This window comes from Protopterus annectens, chromosome 6.part0, assembly GCF_019279795.1.
Source record: "Protopterus annectens isolate FY-2018-M chromosome 6.part0, PAN1.0, whole genome shotgun sequence".
Taxonomy (NCBI): Eukaryota; Metazoa; Chordata; order Ceratodontiformes; family Protopteridae; genus Protopterus; species Protopterus annectens.
This window is the reverse complement of record NC_056737.1, coordinates 1,792,932,481-1,792,953,131: the sequence shown is the minus strand read 5'-3', so window position 1 is coordinate 1,792,953,131 and position 20,651 is coordinate 1,792,932,481. Positions and strand designations below refer to the sequence as shown.

Genomic DNA, 20,651 nt, shown 5'->3' with positions numbered 1-20,651 from the left:
AGTGCTTATAGAGTGCAATTGTGTAGGATTCAGCAGTTGTAACTGTATTTTCCATCTGCATGGGTGTCATGAAGTTCACCACTTCTGTATTAAAAAGCATCAAGTTGGCTTTGGAGAAATTTTTTACTGTGGTTTCCTTATTGGAGGGTCGGGGTGGGATGTGGCTATCAAGGGTGATAAGCTTATGGTCAGATCGGACCAAAGAGGAGTTGACTTCAGGTGTGGAAAACTGGTCACTCATGTTGGTAATGACTAGGTCTAGGTTGTTGTTGCCCCTGGTGGGGGTGTGGATAAGTTGATCTAGGGAACTGGAGTTTATGAATTCCAGAAAGCGTTGCACTAAGGAGTTGTTACATGAGTAGTTTTCCCAGTTAATGGTGGGGTAGTTGAAGTCACCCATTATTAGGGTGTTTGGTTGAACCCTAATAGTTTCCAGTACATCAAGAAAAGAGGAGTGGGAATCCTGGGGCACTGTGGGAGATCTGTAGCAAGCTACAATTTGGATTGCAGTTTTGCCCAAAGTTAGTTGCACTTGGATAACCTCGGATGCATTATGCTGAGCAACTAGCCTGGAGGTGTGTATATCCTTAATGAATATGGACACACCTCCACCTTTGGTGTTTCGGTCCTGGTTACATGGCCGAAAAGTATTGTATGAGTTAGATTCTCATGCGGGGTTGATTCTCAGTTGTTATTTTCAAATTATTTGGAAAAGTGTCCTGATTAAGTTTATTTTGAATTTCTTTTCTTTTCATTGATTAAGGGGATGCTTGCTTACATATTTATGATTTTGTTATTTAACTCACTTGATATAGACTATACATTATAGCTGACAAAGGCATTTGGCGACAAAACCACAGATTATTTAATAAAATATTTTCATAGACTCCACAATGCAAACAATTTGAGGTTGTTTACCAGGTGTCATGATTGCCATTACAAATGGGCTATCAGGTTTCGATTACCCATCCTGAATAGGGGTCTATATCAAAACAACGAAAACTGAAAATACTGAATGCTTGGATGAGCGAAAATGCATATAATTGAAATCACTACTGTAGGGGGTTGTGCCCCCACACCCCCCCTTAAAAATATATTCCAACTCCGAGATCACATTACAGTGAGGAAAGGGCAAATTTACCGAACTTCACTGTACCGCAATCTCACAATATTGACGTCACTTACCTGCGTTTTCGCTCATCCAAGCATTCAATATTTTCAGTTTTTGTTGTTTTAACAAAGACCCCCTGAAGAGTACTGAGTTGAGCGTTGGAGGGATATATGCAGGGAGGGTGGTGACACTGGCTTGTTAATACATATTTAGTGTGCAATGTCATACCTCTAGCAGCCTGCACACATTGTTGCAGTCCAGAGCATTCCAAGACATTTTCTGAAAAGTCAACTTAAAAATTTTATTTATTTATTTATTTTACATTTGTTGACCGGGCTAGTCTAGCTGGATATATTTCCATTTTCAGTAGAGGCCCGGGGAGAAAAGCTCCACATAGAACATAACAATGAGACATACTATTAATAAACACAAAGAATAAAAGTAAGACAACATTAGTAATAAAACAAATACAAATGGATAATAATAAACTTGGTGAGGAAAAAAGTAATGTGAGAAGATAGGGAAGAGATAGAAGTCAAGAGATGAGAGAAAAAGAAAGACAAACATGAGGATATGGGAGAGGTAAGAGAAATAGGTCAGAACATAGAGTGACTTCAAGGGAAAGGAAAGGTATATGCTAGATATAAAGCACAAGGTGAAGTTAAAGGTCAGGAGAGGGGGGAGAGAAGTTAGTCAGGTGTACTACATGAGCAAAGCCAGTGATTTTGGAAGTACAGTTTGATTTGTTGTTTGAAGAGGGGTAGGGATGTGATTAGTGTTATATCCCTAGGTAGTAAATTCCATACTCAGCCTGTGGTATTAGTGAATAGTGAGTCACCAGCTAAGTTGTGAGCTTTTATGGGTTTGGTCAAGAGTTTAGAAGAGGAGCGAAGGGAGGTAAGATTGTTATAACGGGGTAAAAGCTGTGAAAGAATAGGGGGTGTTATCAGGTTGGTACAAAATTTTGTGGGCAATAGAGAGTTGTGTGAGTGTAAGATAGTTTTGTAGTTCTAGCCAGCCTAGAAGTTTCAAATTAAGGCAGTGATGGGTTCTGAAGCGGTTGCCAGTGGTGAAGCGGGCAATGTTGTTGTAGCAAGTTGCTAGTTTGTTTAGGTTAGATTTCTTGAGGTTAGTGAAGATAGGAGAGGCATAAAAGAGAGTGGATATAAGATGGGAGTGGGCAATAGTAGCTCTAGCTGATGGGGTGAGAAATGGTTTGATCCGGTATAAAGATCCCATTTTTCTGTTTACACATTTGATGGTGTTGTTGATGTGTTGATCAGAAGAGAGATTGTTATCAATGGTTATTCCAAGCAGTTTAGTTGTAGAGTCTGGAGAGATGACAGTATTGTTGTTAGACAGGATGGTAAAATGTAGTGGGGAGGTACGAGTGGTGGGGGTGAAGAGGAGAAGTTTAGTTTTTTTAGCATTAAGGAGGAGGTATCGTCTAGTAAACCATGTTTCTACTGTGTTGAAGATAGTTTGGGTTAGTATGATTAGGTCAGAAGATGAGGTTGCTGAACAAATAATTGTGGAGTCGTCAGCATATTGAATGCAGGTGGCTAGTGGAATAACAGAGTGGAGATCATTAATAAAGAGGGAGAAGAGAAGTGGGCCAAGAATAGAGCCCTGAGAGACTCCAATAGAAATGGGCAATAAGGAGGAGATGTGGTTGTCCCAAAGAACGGCTTGTTGTCTGTTGCAGAGATATGAACTAAACCATTTTATGGAAAGTTTGTCAAATGAGAGGGATTCCAGAATATTAATTAAAGAAGAGTGGTTAACCATGTCAAAAGCTTTTGAAAGGTCGATGAATAGTGCGGAAGAGAAAAGGTTATTATTGCGATTGCTGTTGATAGTATCAACAAAGGAAAGGAGGGCAGTGGTGGTGCTATGGTGGGGTCTAAAACCATGTTGACAGTTAGCTATAATATTGTGCAGGGAGAGATATTGAACAAGTTGTTGATGAATACACTTCTCCATAATCTTTGCTAAAGGTGAGAGAAGTGCAATTGGTCTAAAGTTAGAATAGTCGATAGAGTTACCGCCTTTGTGTAGTGGGATAATATGAGAGACTTTCCAGATGTCAGGGATAGTTCCTTCTTGGATGGTTCTATTTATAAGTATAGTTATTGGGTAGGCAATTTCTTTGGCAGCCTTTTGCAGAAAAAGGGAGGGAAGCTTGTCAGCAGAGGGCGTACAAGGTTTCAGTTTGAGGATAAGTCGGTGGATGAAAGAGGTAGAGACAGGTTGTAGAGAGAAGTTGTAGGAAGAGTTTGCTAGAATATTTGGAGGGTAGAAGTTATTAGTGTTCAGTTGACTTGCAAGAGATTGAATGGTTTCAGTAAAGAAGGAGTTAAAAGCATTGGCAGTTTGGTCAGGGGTGTCTGGGTCAGCATTTAGTGGGGAGGGAGTTTTGGCTGTACCTGGAGAAAGGAGTCTATTGATAGAAGACCAAAATTGTTTTGGTTTATTAAAATGGGTTTCTTGTAGTTCACAGTAAAACTTTCTTTTGTCATTTATTATAGCTTTGTTGGTAAGGTTTCTTAGTTGACGAAAATGAAGGAAATCAGAGTTCATTCTATGACACCTCCATTTGGCCCAAACCTTGTTTTTAGAGAGGATAAGTTTCTTAGTTTCATTTGAGAGCCATGGGGCTGTATTTGACCTCATTCTAATGGTACGCTCAGGAGCATGTTTATTCAGAATGGAAAGAAAATTAGAATTGAAGAATAATACTGCTTCGTTAAGTGGAAGTATTTTTAAGGGGTTCCAGTTACAAGCTCTGAGTTCGTTTTGAAATAGGTCAGTTTTAAAGTGTTTGGTAGATCGTATATTTCTAATATTAGGGAGGTGAGGATAGTCATTCTTCTCTCTTGTGATAAAGGTTAAGCAATGATCACTGAGGTCCATCAGGCAAAGTACCTACATTGTATGTGATGTTAACTTTGTTTATTAGTATCCAGTCTAAAATGGTTTGTTTTTCACTTGGTTTGTTAAGCCTTGTAGTAGAGGTAATGGTTTGGGTGAAACCATTTAGGTTGATGTGAGAGGTGGGATTGTCAGTGCTGATGGTATTCCAGTCTATATTAAAGTCACCAAGAATTATAGTTTCCTGGGGGTAGTTGGTGGAAACCCAACTAAGAAAGTCTTCTAAGATAGGTATATTGTCGCCAGGAGGTATATACATACAGATTATGTAAAGGGCTTTCTTTGCATTTAGTTGGAGTTTAGTAATGATGGCTTCCACTTTACTGTCCTGGGTTGGACAGGCAGACAGGGTAGAGATGTTGAAGTGATTTTTAAACAGAATTGCTACTCCACCACCCTTTCGTTTAGTACGGTCAAGCCTTAGTATATTATATCCCAAAAAGCTCATATGCCCAAAAAGCATAAGATAAACAAATGTAAATAATTTGTGAACAATAAAAGCTATAAAACCTGTACAAATTGCAATGTTATCAGTAACAAGAATTAATTATGGTGGAAATAGTGCATTTATAGTGTTTCCATAAATACTATTTTGACAATTGGGGAGAGATGGGCGGGCTGCCAGCCTTGTCAAATAGAATTTGATATATAATTCTGGCATTTGTAAATAAATGTAAAATACAGGCATGTTTTCTTGAGTGTAAAAGAATATTGTGAAATGTGGAACTGCAACATATGTGTCAACATTGCACTCTACTGGTCCAGTGAAGCATTTTGTGACCCTTTCATGTTAGAATTCAGCTCCAGTGCGTATGGATGAATGTTTCACGCCCATTGTTTAAAAGCTAAAGTTTATTACCAGGATTTAGATGTGGAATGTGCTTTATTGCTCTGGTTTCTGTTAGAATATACATGTGAAATTACTTATATTGTTGTAAGTTTCTGAGCTGGTGTTAGATTGCTAAATAATGCAGTTTGTGGTCTGAGAACACAGACCAGGTGTTAAGATGATGCAATATGAATACTGGGAAAAACCAAGTGTCAAAATAATGTAATTTGGGAGAGCCTTAGAGACATGTTTGTTCGTAATCTTTAAATACTATTTCTCACAAGAGACAGGGAGCATTTTGATCTTGGGTATCTAACTCAGCAATCTGCCTAAACTCACATGTAAGTTTTAGCAATGTGATTTCTTGTAGGAATAGTTAAAGCTAGTAAAGATTAATTAGGTATTTTTCTTTGAAATCAAACCTGTACTACTGTATTATTTTACATTTCTGTGTGATCTCTGGGATATCTCTGTGGTATAGTAGTTTTGTCTTGTGTTTTAATTATTTATTATTACATATTTTTTAAAACCTTCTAACTGTGGCTGATTTATGTAGAGTTAAAGTATGCTTTTGAGTACATTATATATTTATAGAGTTTACTGTCTAAGCCCTTCCAATAAGCCTAGACTGAATAGTCACATTACCATTGGATAATAATATTGCACAGTAATAATTGGACACCCTTTTAAGGACCTTTTAGTAGCTGATACTATTAGCTGGGTGGTGGCAGAGATTACTACCGTATGGTCTGGGTAAAGGGGCACAGCTGGAGAATCTGCCTCAGCCTTTCCCAGGAGTGTCTGTGAAGTTGTATAAATACGTATCTCAAAGTGTGTGTGTGTGTGTGTGTGTGTGTGTGTGTGTGTGTGTGTGTGTGTGTGTGTGTGTGTGTGTGTGTGTGTGGTGTGTCAGCTACTTGGCAGGGACATAAAGCACTGTTTGGACAGAGAGGGTACTGGAGATTTTAGCTTGCCCAGCTAGGCTGAGATTTGGACCCTACAGCTGTGCCAGTGGGGCGACTTATAGGGGACCTGGTGAGCAAGGGAGCAACCAGCCCCAGACTGACTGTGATCTCTGTGTGCACTTAAGGGAAATTGTATTTTACTGTGTGTATTAGTTATCCTTTCCTCTCTTCTAGGAGACGACCTCCCTGGTGTTAGTAATGTGGACTGAGGCTCCTTGATTGCTGGGCCAGGGCACGGTTGTCAAAACTATAATATATAAATAATTCACACAAACTCTTTTTTTTTCTTTCTCAAACTGTCATTTCTTGGAAACTATGCAGCCTAGATATACTGTTAGCAAACTTTTGTTAAGAAGCCATAAGCTTTCATGTGACAAGAATAATTCCACTCTCACTGCATGCTTATTGAGGTCTTTACAGAAATATGCAAACATATTCTTAATTATATAATTAACAGTATAAATAGCACTCAATATAGATCAAGATGCACACGTTATAGTACAAATATCAAAGTCAGAATTCTTCAGCACCATCTAAGGTTCCACCTGAAGCAATGCAATAGTTTTGTAAGTCACTTTGTTTTTGAAGTATTAACTATACATGGAAAGACTGTTTTCATAATTACTAGCAACATATCTGGTATACTCTGATATAAACAGACATTGGCAATGAACAGTCCCCCACCACAGTATTTCACACCATGTCATTCAACAGCATGTAGGTCTTTCAGTTATGAATTTATGAACATAAATATGAAACTATGAACATTAACTGGGAAACAGGGATTCATTTCTCCACTGTAAGACATCCTATATTAACAATCTTTCTGTCATTTTGTTAGTAAACATTGCCCTTTCTAATGCTGCCTATTTTTAATTGGCAAGTCACTTAGTTAAAGAAGTCTGAACCCCCAAAAAAGTTCAGGACACCATAATGAGCTATGAGTGTTAAACTGGAGCTATATTAAAATGCACTTCAGGCTTGAGTAAATTAAGAAACAGAAATAATGTGTTTTTCTTAAAAAAGTTGCACTTTTACAGGAACTATTACTGAAGAGGTAAAAAATACTTCAAAAATGTGAGTTAAAGCATAGGACATCTTTTGAGCTGGGAAGCCTGTACTACACATTATGGCACAATAAAGTATACAACAGTAGGGGCAACCAAGTAGAAACATCTGCTGTGATGATATGGAAAGAAAGGGGTGTAACACAAGAAGATGGAGACAATTACCTCTCTCAGCAGAGGGCGAATCATTGACTACAAACTCATTCCCAGTGAAACAGTCAGCCTACAGCATAAACCACTGCTGCAAGCAGTGGTTGAGAAGGCTCTAATGTAAACACAGACAAGGCTGAAGACCTGGAAGTTGACTTTAGAGAAAGCACAACAGTTCAAGATATTATTTAGGGATATTGTGCCTCAAGAAGAAGAGGAGGAAATAGTTGAATCTGAAGAAGAATGGCAGTGCCTCAAAACAGTATGGGTGAGGACTACAGAATAGATATGCAGCTGAACAAGGTATGGAAATAAGGTACATAAGGAAAGCTGGCACTGGAGTTCAGAAGTCTTCAGAAGTCCAGGAAGTCATCACAAGAAAAAAGGAGTGCAGGAAAAAGTGTGAGAGATAGCTCTCACCTCTCCTGATTTTTGACTCATATTTTTGGCCCATTTCTCATAAAATTGTATATTTCTGGCAAATCATTGAGGTCTGAAGCCAGAAAATAATGGCAGACATTTGATTTTCAGACATAATATCCTTCAGAAAATTCATGCTAATGCAAAGTCTGTTATTCTATCAAATAACTAAGTTTGTAAGAGCAGTATTTAAAAAGTGTCCCTATTTTTGTGCCTTTGTCCCTCATTATTTGTGGCTTTGTGCAATTTCTTGTTCTAAGAGGTTGAGAAGTATGGTGTGAGATGCAAAAAGACAGACCAAGCTAGGAAGGAATACTGTTTGGCTAACAAAGAAGCTAAGAAAGGAGTTGCAATAGCAAAGACCAAGGCATGAGAGACACACAAAGTAGGTGGCACAAAGAAACTATATCAGGCTGCAAGGCAAAGACAGAAAGATAAAGAAGATAGTCAGATATCCTTCATAAGGGATGCCAGCAACAACCTGCTCACCAGTCCACAGAACATCAAACGCAGATGGAAGGAGTACTTCCAGCAGCTTCTGAATGATGAAAACCCCACAGAAGCTCTACTGCCTAAGACAAAGTATATAATGAGAGAAGAGGTGGAGCACACCATACAAGAAGTAAGAACAGCACTATGGAAAATGAAGTCAGGGAGAATAGCAGGCTCAGATGAGTTTAAACAGGTATGATAAAGATGCTGGGTGAGACAGCGGAGAAATAGCTCCTGATGGTACTCACAGCAGTGTGGAGAGAAAGGCATATCTCAGAAAACTGCTGAATAAACATACTAGTGACAGTGTACAAGAACAAAGGGAACATCCACAACTGTGGGCAATGAAGAGGCATCCGTGTCCTGACACATTACACGAATGTTCTGTGGAGAGTAACTGATAAATGAATAAGCACAGTAGTAGAGAATAAGATGGGAGATGGAAAGTTTGGATTCAGATCAGGACACAGCACAACTGACCTGCTGTTTGCAGGTGGACAGATAGTTCACACAAAGCTAGAGATGGGGAGAGAGTCCAAATGGGCATTCCTAGACTTGAACAAAGCATATAACAATGTCGCAGGAAGGCTTGTGGTGGATTGAAGTCCCAGAAACACTGGTTGAATTAGTGCAAGCTATGTACAAGGACCCAATGACTCAAGTACAAACAGTGTTCAATCTAACAGAGGGATTTGCAGAGTGAGTGGGTGTGCACCGGGGTTCAATTCTGAGCCTATTGTTGTTCATGCTGTTGTCGTAAACAAAGGATAGGGGGATGGAATGCAAAACTGAAGGCACATGGGGACAAAATTAAGTACACATGAGACAGCAGTAAAGGCAGCAAATGCTGGGGATCAGAAGAAGGTAAGAAATGAGATAGAAAGGAAAACAGTGCAACAGGTTAACAGCTTCAAGTATCTGCGAATGGTGGTTGAGAAAAGGCAGGTCTGAATAAGGAGGTCAAAGCTAGACTCGGAAGAGCTGCAGCTAACTGGCACAGAGTGTCAGATGTGCTACTTGACAGAAGAGTATCAAAGAAGCTGAAAAGTAAGGTGTACAAAACAGTGATGCGATCAGTACTACGGTATGGTACAAAAACCTGAGCAGTAAAGTCAGAGCAGTTGAGGCAGTTAGAGGTGATGGAGATGTAGTGCCTGAGATGGCTGGTAGGATGTGCACTGTGGGACAAAGAAATGAGGACAAAAGTGCAGAAGCCAAAGTAGCTCCATTTGCTGAAAAGATAAAAGAGAACAGGTTATGGTGGGTCAGGTACAAGTGCAGAAAAGTAGAAGACAATCTGGAGAAAATGATTTGGGACAGACAGGAAGAAGGCAAGAGGAAATGAATGTGTCCAGCAAAGAGGTGGATGGATTGTGTGAGAGAAGACAAGCAACAGTCAAGCATGAGTGTCAATGAAGGCTGGACAGTGGTATTAAAAACAAAGAGAGGGCGACAGTTGACACAACATCCTGACCCCATGTGCAAAAGGGGAAAAAGGGGGTAATGATGAGGATAACTGAGTTTCTAGTTTTGTTTACTTAAGTGTCAGCATAAATAAAGTGCATGAATCTTGTGAAATCCACCTTCAGTCTTTTACCTGCCACACACACACTTCTATGCTGGTGTAAATCTGATTCCCTCAACAGGAATAACCGTTTTTTTTTTTTTTGGTTTTTTTTTTTGGCATGTCATTCTGCTATTGGCCTCTGCTCTGATAAGTACATGTTAAGATACTTGGGAACAAATTTGAAGAATCTACCTTCTGGGTCTGGACTCATGCCGGCTATTCATTCTTGTGTAATGCCAAGGATAAACACAGTATGACACACTGCTCTCCACATCATACATAAAGAAGTACAGTACTCCTGATGTACCTCACAGTCACCAGAACTTGAGACTTTCACTTTCTAGTGTCTCTTCTAAGTTTTTGTTTTTTGTTTGCAAGACACACATACTTTGAATTCCTTACCCGCCTTCCATGCAGTGTGAAATTAAATATCTTGCTGAGGTTTAAGCAATTTTAAAGTATTCCCATTAAATACACCAACATTAATTAGTCTGCCAATGCCATTTTGACATCTGACATAATTTATGTATTTGAACACAGAACATCTGTGCTTCCTTAGTTTGCTTTTTCTTTGGTAGTTAAATATTTCTATTACTTTACTCAAACAAAAGATGCATCTAGGCATCCCATAGCAATCATGCGCTCCCAGGTATACTGCACTGTGGAAAAGCTAAACTCTTTGTGAAACCCAGCCTCTGAGGAAAGACTCATCACTTTTTAGGACAGACTTCATCTCAGTTCCCTCCGTCTCTAACCGTGCATCCAGTACTGCAGAGTGATCAAACTAAAGGTATTTTTCTACCCTTCATTCATATAAATGTTTGAAACAATTACTAGAACTGTAAAGAGTTCTTTGTACAGAAAATATGCAGTCTCTGGGGAACTCTAAACTTCTTGAACTTAGAACCACTGTCATTCAGAGTAAAAGACAATGTATTTGTCCTTTCATATCAGAGGCTGACTCAATGAAAAAATGTCGTTTGCTCCTTGTAAAGTGGCAGATGCCTAAGTTTGCGGAAGGGAGGCTTGGCTTCCAAACCTGTCTTATTTATACAAACAAAATGAAACAGCCTGCATACATAAATTGCATAAACAGCTTAAAAAGGCAAAACTAAAAATGACAGTGGCAAGAAAGATAAAACAGCCAGTGCTGTCCTCCAAAGTAAGGCGAAGCCCAAAAAAGAAGCTACGGTATGAGAAAGTGATTGTAAAGCAGAACTGACAATTTGTTTGCAAGGTTATTACCTTTTTCTGCAAGCCAGCTATTTGTTTTCTTGCTTCAACATCCTTTCCTCCAGATTCTAGAAACTTCCTGTATGCCAAGTCAAATGCTTGACCAATGGTTAAGGTTATCTCTTCAGCCTTTCAAATGAAAATAAAAGTATGAGAATTAGTAAAATGTGTGGACAAACATCAGTACATAATAGCTTTTTAACTGATTACACCAATAAAATGCATATTTTAATAATGGTATTAGCAGTATGGAAAATATGTAATGCTGTTTTAAGATATCATACAATAATTTGTTCTGATTTTTGAGGGGATGCAGATTTTTCACTTCTGTCCCACTAAATTTCCAAAAGAACTGAAAAGACTTTTTCTATGATGTATGGAAATTTCACTTTGCAAGGCTCACAAAAAGTGTAACTTATTCAATTAGATGCAGAAGTGAAAAACAAATGTATCGGTTGCCAAATCTGCCTTTTATCATCAATATTTCCTTTGCATGGCTAGCACTTTCAAATCTATCCTGATATAAATATTCACAAATTATTCCCGCTAGCCCCTTCCAATACTTGAAAACTCTCTACTTTCAATGACTTACTGTCTTGTTTGGTTACACTGATACAGCTTTATTCCGTTGATCCTTTTTCTAAATAGGATGGAACTACTGTGTCTCCTACACTACTTCTGTAAGTCATGGAAATGGTAAATCTGCAAAAGGAAACAGGGTTTGAAGGATAACATCTGAAAGAAAAGGACCTTCAGAAAAGTGCTGAGCTGAAAAAGAACCAGAATGGGTCTCCAGGTGCCTTCCTTCTTGAAGCCGTAAGCATTCAGGAATAAAGTCTCTTCCCCTCCTGGGAAGGGATCACAGCTTGAATGATGTCTTGTGCCAAAAGGCCCTGAATTAGTTCTGGAAAGAAAGTAGTTCCTGAGGAGGTTGAGGGATGCCCAGAAAAGGAGGAAGGAAATTACATACCATGAAGTATCCCTGATGGATGATGGACAGAACCCAAGAGTCTCGAGTGACCCTTAACCAATTGGAAAGGGACAAGGAAAGACAAAGAGATAAGGGAACTGACTCAAGAAAAGAAGAAGCCAACAGCCAGATGGAACCTGGCTTGTCATGAAAATGAGATTTCCCAGAAGTAGGAGTCTGAATAGACATAGCAGGAGGAAACTACCTAGAACCCTTCTTACTTCTATAAAGAGGGTGAGGCTGTCTGTGAACAAAGCAAGATTTAAATGGATAATTCTTCTGAAACTTAGGGATAGGAGGCACAAAAATATACTTCAATTCCTGCAAGGCCTTACCTTTATCCTAAAGAGACTTAAAAAGCTCAGCAGATACAGAGCCAAACAGGTTCTTATTGTCAAGAGGAGTATCCAACAACTTCGCCTTAATATCATTAGAGAAAAGGCTGGAGATATAATCAGGACTAATGTCCTGAAACACAAACAAAAGCAGCAGCCCTACAGGAGACATCAGCCACATCATAACTACATTTAATAGAGTGACAGGCTACCTGCGAAGTATAGCCCAGTAAAGAGAGGGCTGAGGCCTTCCCTACAGAATTAGAGAGGACTGAGATAGCCTGGGAAGCCTGAGAATGAAGGGCTAAAATCTACCTGGTCATATGGGTATGGTAATTAATAGTACTAATGGCCAAGGTGGCAGTATATACCTTTTTGCCTAGCCGTTTCATACTTCTACTGTCCTTGTCTGAAGGAAGTGGTTTAATAGAAAATTTTAGCGGGGTTGTCAGAACAGACAGACACTACAGAAGGATCAGCAGAAGGACATTTGTAGAGGAACTTATACTAATCAGGCACCTTGTAAAATCTATCAAGTTTCTTTGGGGCTGGAGATTGAGAATCCAGGGCCACAAAGGCTGCTGAAAAGGTATCTAGAAGGGCAACTAAGACTGGAGGCACAGCAGAGGGCTTAGGGGGCTCCATCAGGAGGTGTTCATAGCACCTCTTTTGAATGTCAGAAACCTGATAACAGTCTCATTTAAAATATTCCATCATGCGAGAAATAGTAACCCTAAAGGAGAGTCCTTTCAAGAGAGAATTTGGGCTAATATAATCCTATTCCTCAGAGCCATAAACCAAGGGAGCAGGGAGCAGAGATAAGTATGCCAAAGACTCTTCCCCAGAATCCAAATTCTCTTCAGAGGGGTCCTGTTCAATGGGTCTCTTGAGTGGTATAAATGACCAAGGGGGAACAGGCAGAGAAATTGCTTGGGGAGGCTTTAAGGCCATTGGTGCATTAAATAACCCCTGGGTAAAATTCTGCTATTCACAATGAGGATCCTTAGCAACAGCAGAAACATGCTTGTTTTTTTTTTGCTTTTTCTTTTGATGGATGTCTGCCCTAAACACCCTAGGAGGTTCAGACCCTTACCTACACTCAACCAACAGACTAAGAATCTCCTCCCCAACAAGAAACTGTGGTATCCCCTGTGACACCACTGCACTGGTCCAGTAACCAAGGAGCCTCAATCCATACCACTGGCAACAGCTGGGGGACATACACACTGCGAGGATGACAAGTACACAGGCGCTAAAGTGTAATTTCTCTTAAAAGCAAACAGAGATCACAGTCATTCTGGGGCTAGTTTCTCTCTCTTTCTCCAGATCCCCAATAAGACTCCCCACTAGCACAGCTATAGGGTTAATATTTCAGCTGAAGGGACAAGCCAAGACCTCCATGCACCCTCTCTGTTCAACCAGTGCTTTGTGTCCCTGCCCAAGTAGCTGACACACACAAACTTTGAGATTTGTTTTATATACAAGCACACACACACACACACACACACACAAACACACACACTTGGGGAAAGCTGGCACAGGTGTATTAGTTATGCCACATTCTGTACAGACCATAAGGTAGTTTGCACTGCCACCAACCCCTACTTCTCAGCTACTAAAAAAAACAAAAAAATACTTCTGCTTTCCTAACTTTCCTAGCTAGTGTTCCAGTGATCAGATTTTGCTGATCCCTGGGCTTTCTATTTGGTTCCTGTGTTCCTCCATTTTCTTGTGTGGCCAGAGGGATGTTTCTTTACTCACCAGTGAGAGTGGGGAGTACTGAGCTGCCTGTTTGTCCTCAGAGGAGTGGTTACAGACAGTAACGGGTAATTCATTGGCCATTTTGGGTCATTTCCAGCCCCCTGCTATAAAGCACGCTTTAGCGCGATTTAGCGCGGAGTTGCCACAGGAGCACACAAGAGCAGCGGTGGTTAATCAAGATTAAACTATTCGGGCTACCTAAAGTCCACTCTTCAAATTTTCCCTTAAAACAGCCTTCCTTGAACTGTACTGCTGATCTAACCAGCGTTTTCCATATCTAAAAAACTCAACTCTACTTGATTCCTAAATAGAATATTCTCTATCTGTAAAGCCTAGCACTTGCTCCTAAAGTACTTTTTTTACTTGATATAGCGCTTTTATTATACATAGTACCCCACCAGCCAAAAACCCCTTTCGACCACCCACATCCCCCGGAGTCTTTTAAAGTCCTTGTCTATTCCTTCTAGCATGTCGAGGGATCAGTTGCTAGTGTCCTCTCCTGCTCAGCTGGTGAATCTGGGAATATTGAGGCAATGTTACAATTGTCTCATGTACACGGACAACCCTCTCCTCCTCCCACAAAACACAAATACATGCGAGAGATGCAACTATATAGCCAAACTGGAGGCTGAGCTCTCTCAACATAGGACTGGTAAGACCAGACAGGAGGAGAAGGTAACCACACACACCACAAACCCAGTCTCACATAGTACTATCACAACTTCAAATCATACACATAAATACACAAAGACATATTCGGAGGCTCTGATCAAAAATCTACCAAAACAGCAGAGGCCACCAAAGCAGACACCCAAACAACTGCCACCTCAGGACACAACACATGCAACACATAGACCACATAGTCAGTGTGCCAAACAGTCACAGCCCTTAAGGCCAAACACAATGCCAGACACACTCATCATTGGTGACTCCATAGTCAGACACACTGATGTCCCGCTCACCAGATTGAACAAGGAAAAGGTCACAGTAAGCTGCCTATCGGGCACTAGAATCCGCCACATAACGCAAGCACTCAGGTCTCTCAACAGCAGGTACAAGTACGGCTCTGTCATTGTCCACACTGGTGTGAATGACCCGAGACGTACCTCCTTGGACTACATGAAAAGAGACATAGAGGAGCTCTCTGATTATGTAGCCCAGGCAGGTATAACCCTGACCTTGAGCAGTATCCTACCTTCACCAAGAATGATGCCACAATACAGTGACAAGATGATCAGCTTTAATAATTGGCTTAAACTCTGGTGTCATTCAAAGGGGATCCAATGTCTGTCTGCCTGGGATGACATGCTGGACAAGCCACGCTGCTTCGCAAGGGACGGCTTGCACCTGTCACCCCTGGGCTTCCGGATATTGGCAAAGGCTCTTGCCACCCCCATAGTGCCTTTTTTAGGCGAGGCTCAAATTCTAAACCTACCACCCTAGAACACAAAAAAGGAAAAAAACTAAGGGTAATGCTGCTCAATGCCAGAAGTCTCAACCTCAAAATGCACGCACTCGAGGCCCTTCTCAGTATGGAGAACATTGATGTCTGTGCTGTGACTGAAACCTGGTTCAAGGCTCCTGAGAGCACCCCGGCACTATTAGGTTTTACCTCATATCATGCGTTCCGGCCCCAAAATCCGGACAACACCAAGAAAGGAGGGGGGGTGTCTATATTCATCAAGAACACCCACACCTCAAGGTTGGTGGCAACGCACGATGCATCGGAGACCATCCAGGTGCAATTAACCATAGGCAAGACTGCTCTACAATTTGTAGCATGTTACAGGCCACCCTCTCAATCTCAGGAACCTCACATAGCTTTCCTGAAAACACTGGAGGGGATAAATGTATCTCCAAACACCATCATACTAGGTGATTTCAACTACCCGAATATAGACTGGGATCACTAATCAAGCTCCAACACTCTAGCCCAAAGGTTCCTAGAGTTCATAAACTCTAATGCCATGGAACAACTAGTCACCATCCCCACAAGAGGAGATAACATACTAGATCTCATCATCATGAACATGGGGTCACAATGTTCAACACCGGAGGTATACCCTTCACTGGTGAGATCAGACCATAAACTAATCTCACTGGAAGTCCACATCCCGCCCCCACCTGAGATAAAAAAGACCACAGTGAAGAACTTCTCAAAAGCTGACTTCACACTTCTAAAGGCTAGTGTGGTCTCTTTTAAGGCCCCCGAGACTGCAGAAACCATTACTCAAGCCGCTGAATCACTTACAAATGCCTTCTACCAGCACCTACAGGACTGCATGGATCAGGCAATCCCAAACAAAACAAAGACTCTTTGTTCCAAAGACAAGCGTCCAGTTTGGTGGACCCCAGCCATAAACAAGCTCTACAACAAAAGGAGGAAGCTACTACAAGATAGAGCAAAATCCTTAAAAGGGAAAACACCCTTGATCATTATAAGTAAAAAACTAAGATCTCTCATAAAATCATCCAAGGCAAATTTTGAGAGAAGAGTCGCTAAGGACTCAAAGGACAATCATAAGGCCTTCTTTAGCTATGTTAGAAACCTGGGAGGAAACTCCCAGATATGCTCAGAATTAGTTCAAAATGATGTAAAAATTACTGAACCTACAGACATTGCCAACATACTGGCTGACAGGTTCAGTGCAAACTTCTCCCCCCCCCAAAAGGTGAGATATCTATACCAGAGAATTATAGCCCCCCAAACATCTCTAACGCTCAGGTGAGAACTGCTCTCCAAGGCAAAAAACACAGCATCCATGGGACCAGATGGTGTCCCAGGATGTGTGCTCCATGAACTCAATGAGGAATTAAACCCGCAGTTAGGGCAGCTGTTTAATCTTAGCCTCACCTCAAGATACGTGCCTAAGGAGTGGCGTACGGCAACTGTGGTCCCACTTCACAAAGGCGGTGCCTCCACCGACCCGGGAAATTACCGCCCCATCAGTTTGACAAGCTTGATCTGCAAAGCTATGGAGAGGATCATAATGGAACTCATAAATAAAGACATAGGAGACTTGCAGACTTTGGATCCGACCCAGTTTGGCTTTGTCAAGGGCAGATCATGCCTTTTAAACCTGGTTGACTTTTTCAAAACAGTCACCAAGGCCATTGATGAGGGAAAGGCAGTCCACACAGCCTACCTCAACCTGGCAAAGGCTTTCGACACAATACCCCACTCAGGTATCATTGAAAAACTCATCAGCTTAAATGTAAACCCATACGTCACAAGATGGGTTGCAAATTGGCTGAGTGACAGAACCCACAGGTTCAGAGTTGCTGGCGCCATGTCAGACTCAAAGCCTGTCACAAGTGGTGTCCCACAGGGCTCAGTCCTGGGCCCTCTCCTGTTCGGCATCTACTTTTCAGAAGTACAAGCAAACACAGGAGGATTATGGCTGACAAAATTTGCAGATGACTGCAAACTGGGCACCATAGTTGAGAACACATCTGACACAGATATCCTTCAAAAGGGTCTTATAGAAACGGAAAACTGGTGCCAGAGCCATGGCCTAAAGTTAAACGCCATAAAATGCATAGTCATACCCTTCGGGAAAAACAAGGCTACCCCTAGCTACCATATAGGTGACAACCCACTAAGCACAGAAGAGGTTATCAGGGACCTGGGTACCCAGGTTGACAGTAACCTTTCATTTGACACTCACGTCACCAAAGTAGTTAGGAAGACCTTCTACATTGCCCACCTGATCATGAAGCGATTCACATCTAGATCAAGGGAAGTCATCGTCCCCCTGTACTCATCACTCATCAGACCAATGATTGAGTACAATGCCCCATTCGGAATGTATCTGACACGACACCTGCAGCAGTTGGAAAGGCCCCAAAAGTTCCTCACCAAAAGGATAAAGGGTCTCAAAAATATGTCCTATGCTGCCCGACTGAAGGAACTTCAGCTCTACTCAGTCGCCACCGTCTGCTCAGAGGTGACCTGTGCCTGACATACAAGGCCATGTCCAACCCAGAATTGATGAACATGCTTCACCTCAAAAAATCTAGATCCCTCAGAACTACAAGGGCGGGAGACCTAAACCTTGACACGGTTATTAATAGGACGTGCTGGAGGGACAGATTCATCACCCAGAGACTCCCTATGCTGTGGAACAAAATCCCGGTACATGTGAGGCAGAGCACCTCGCTGGCTTTGTTCAAGAGAAATCTTGACCAATGGATGGGAGATCGCAGATATACCCCAGGGATTATCTCAGTGTCACTGCTTGACAGAGGCACATCAAAATAATGGGCATAGTATCCTCCAAACTAAAGGGGTGGCGAAAGCCATAAAACTCTGGGCTAGGCTTATAAATGCCCTTGGGCAGATAGCCTAGTATGAACCTATGAACTATAAGGCCTTACAAATGGTGTCCAATCCTACTATGTAATGTTACTATTATCCAAATGGTAGTCTGACCAAGACTTGCAAGGCTATTTAGGAGTAGCCTGTACAATGTCACCAAATACATATGAAGTACACTAAAAGCTTAAATATGTCTCACAAATATCATCCACAAAGATAGGTTTAAATATATTTAATAATAAATAATAAAAGAAGAAGACAATACTCAGTCTATCAACACAGTAACTTCAGAGTTCAAAATCACAGGAAATATTTTAAAACAACATTGCAGGACAGTCTCAAATAAATACATAAAACAACTAAACTAATCTTTACTATATTCCTATCTACATCTAAGAGAGACACCATGCCCTAAATCCTACTTACAGCAAGGTGAGTGAAGATGATGATGATGAGCGGATTTTCTTGCTAGGTCCAAGACAAAATACAAAATGCACAGTCTCTCTATGAGAGAGTTCTAAAATTAATATCACATTTTACTGCTGGGTTAGTTTGGATGACATCACTTTTTGTCACCTGACAATTTCCCAGGCTAAAATAGAAATTAACAGAATTTAACATCTCTGTATTAAAAATTCATATCTCTCAGAGGTTTGCAGATCTTGAAAGTCGTAAAACAATGAAACGCTTTTACATTTGAAACCTAGTAATTATTTCTCTTTCAAAACAATACAAAAACTTCTAGCTCTAGAGATTGTGTCTGTTATGAATTGAAACTGAGAGATAACATATTTTGTTTATGGTCCAGCTGTAGTTCCAACATTTCCTGTATCGCCTCCCTCAAAGTCTGTTTGACTCTTTCAGGCACCCTATAAGGGCCTGCTTAATAGGACTTTGAGGTCCTGTATCCACATGGTGTTGAACCAGGAGGGTGCACCCTGGTTTCCCACTGAACATGCCCCCAAACTCCTGTAACACTGCTCGGATTTCTCAAACCTGGGTAGGGAATAGCTGCTGGGACATTGCTACCCCTTCCAATGAGGGGTCAGACCGAGCCTCGCTGAGGAGATCAGTCACCAGATCCACTCATGGCCTCCCTATTATGCTAAAGTTTCATCATGTTAACATGGCACCATTTCTGCCGGGTTAGTTTGGATGACATCACATTTTGTCACCTGACTTCAGTTCCCAGGCTAAAACAGAAACTAACAGAATTTAACATATCTGTGTTAAAATACATCTCTCCCAGATGTTTGCAGATCTTGGAAGTTGTAAAACAATAAAACGCTTTTACCTTTGAAACCTAGTAATTATTTTTCTTTCAAGAAAATACACAAACTTCTAGCTCTAGACATTGTGTCTGCTACTGAACTGAAACTGAGAGATCTTTTGTTTATGGCCCAGCTATAAAGTAACTTAACCTCAACTACTCTTAGGTTTTTCAGGTTAATCTTCTATGTTCCGGCAGGGTACACTGTGGATACATCTTAGCTCAGTAGATAACATACAGTTCTGTATAAATTATATCAATATTCACAAATGACATAGAATTATTTACAAAATTCCAGGTAGCTGGAGTGGCAATATTTCCCTACATCACATCCACTCAGTCCATCTGAAATAATCAACTGAGGTTCCACCTCAACAACAGGAGTGGATATTTGCAGAGCCTCTGAGGACATGTGAGAAGTGAGATCCATGCCAGCTTCTGACAGGGCCCTGGCACAGGAATCTGACACAACAACTTGTCAATCCTCTGGGCTTTCACCAGTTTCAAGAGAGATGTTTGGGAGAAGCAGGAGACCAGATGAATCATACCTGATTATATTGGCTTTTTCTCTGGCAGGTTGCTCACCTTCTGGATGGGAAGATTCCACCATAGCACCTTGCACCAACAACTTAAGATGTTGGTTCTCCTGGTAAATGGACAAGGAGGAGAAATGACTATGTAGGGTCTTGGGGACAAATGCTTGGCAGACAGAACACTGTGTATAGCCATGAGAAGCACCCAAATAGAAGAGACACTTCTCGTGATGATCCTTATGGGGAATCTGCCTCCCACACTGACATTTTCCTTTTCTGGATGACATGTAAACTCACATACTTAAAAAATAATTAAGGTAAGAAGAAACCCCCAATTGGGCACTTATCTAAAACATGGCTTAGTAGATAGTACAGAAGAAGGCGCATTCAGATTGATGATCAATGATGGTAGTTTTACTAGTGGCAAAGAAGTTCTGAGGTATGTATATCCATACATCACCTTTATGCCCAATGCCTTGAGTGGGGAACATACATGTGACGTACGGCATCTATAAAATCTTAAAGTTTTGGTATACTGGTCAGACAATGGGCTAACTTTGGCAAGGAATCACTTTGGTAAAAAATACTGTAATAGTGATATGGAAGGAGATCATTAAAGCAGCAAATAACTTGCTTTTGGGCTAATGTATTAATTAAAAAGAGATGAATTTTAAGGAAATGTTTATGTTTTTTGGAAAA

At 40.9% G+C, this 20,651-nt stretch overlaps 1 protein-coding gene across 3 annotated transcripts in view; it reads right to left on the bottom strand.

Moving 5' to 3' along the window:
- Positions 1 to 20,651, bottom strand: part of GULP1 (GULP PTB domain containing engulfment adaptor 1) — a 4,195,041-nt gene that overhangs the window by 611,482 nt on the left and 3,562,908 nt on the right. For all 3 annotated transcript variants that reach the window (XM_044075155.1, XM_044075158.1, XM_044075157.1), the window contains exon 15: positions 10,778 to 10,894. In XM_044075155.1, the coding sequence (XP_043931090.1) occupies positions 10,778 to 10,894 (117 nt within the window). The remainder of the gene's footprint in view (positions 1 to 10,777; positions 10,895 to 20,651) is intronic.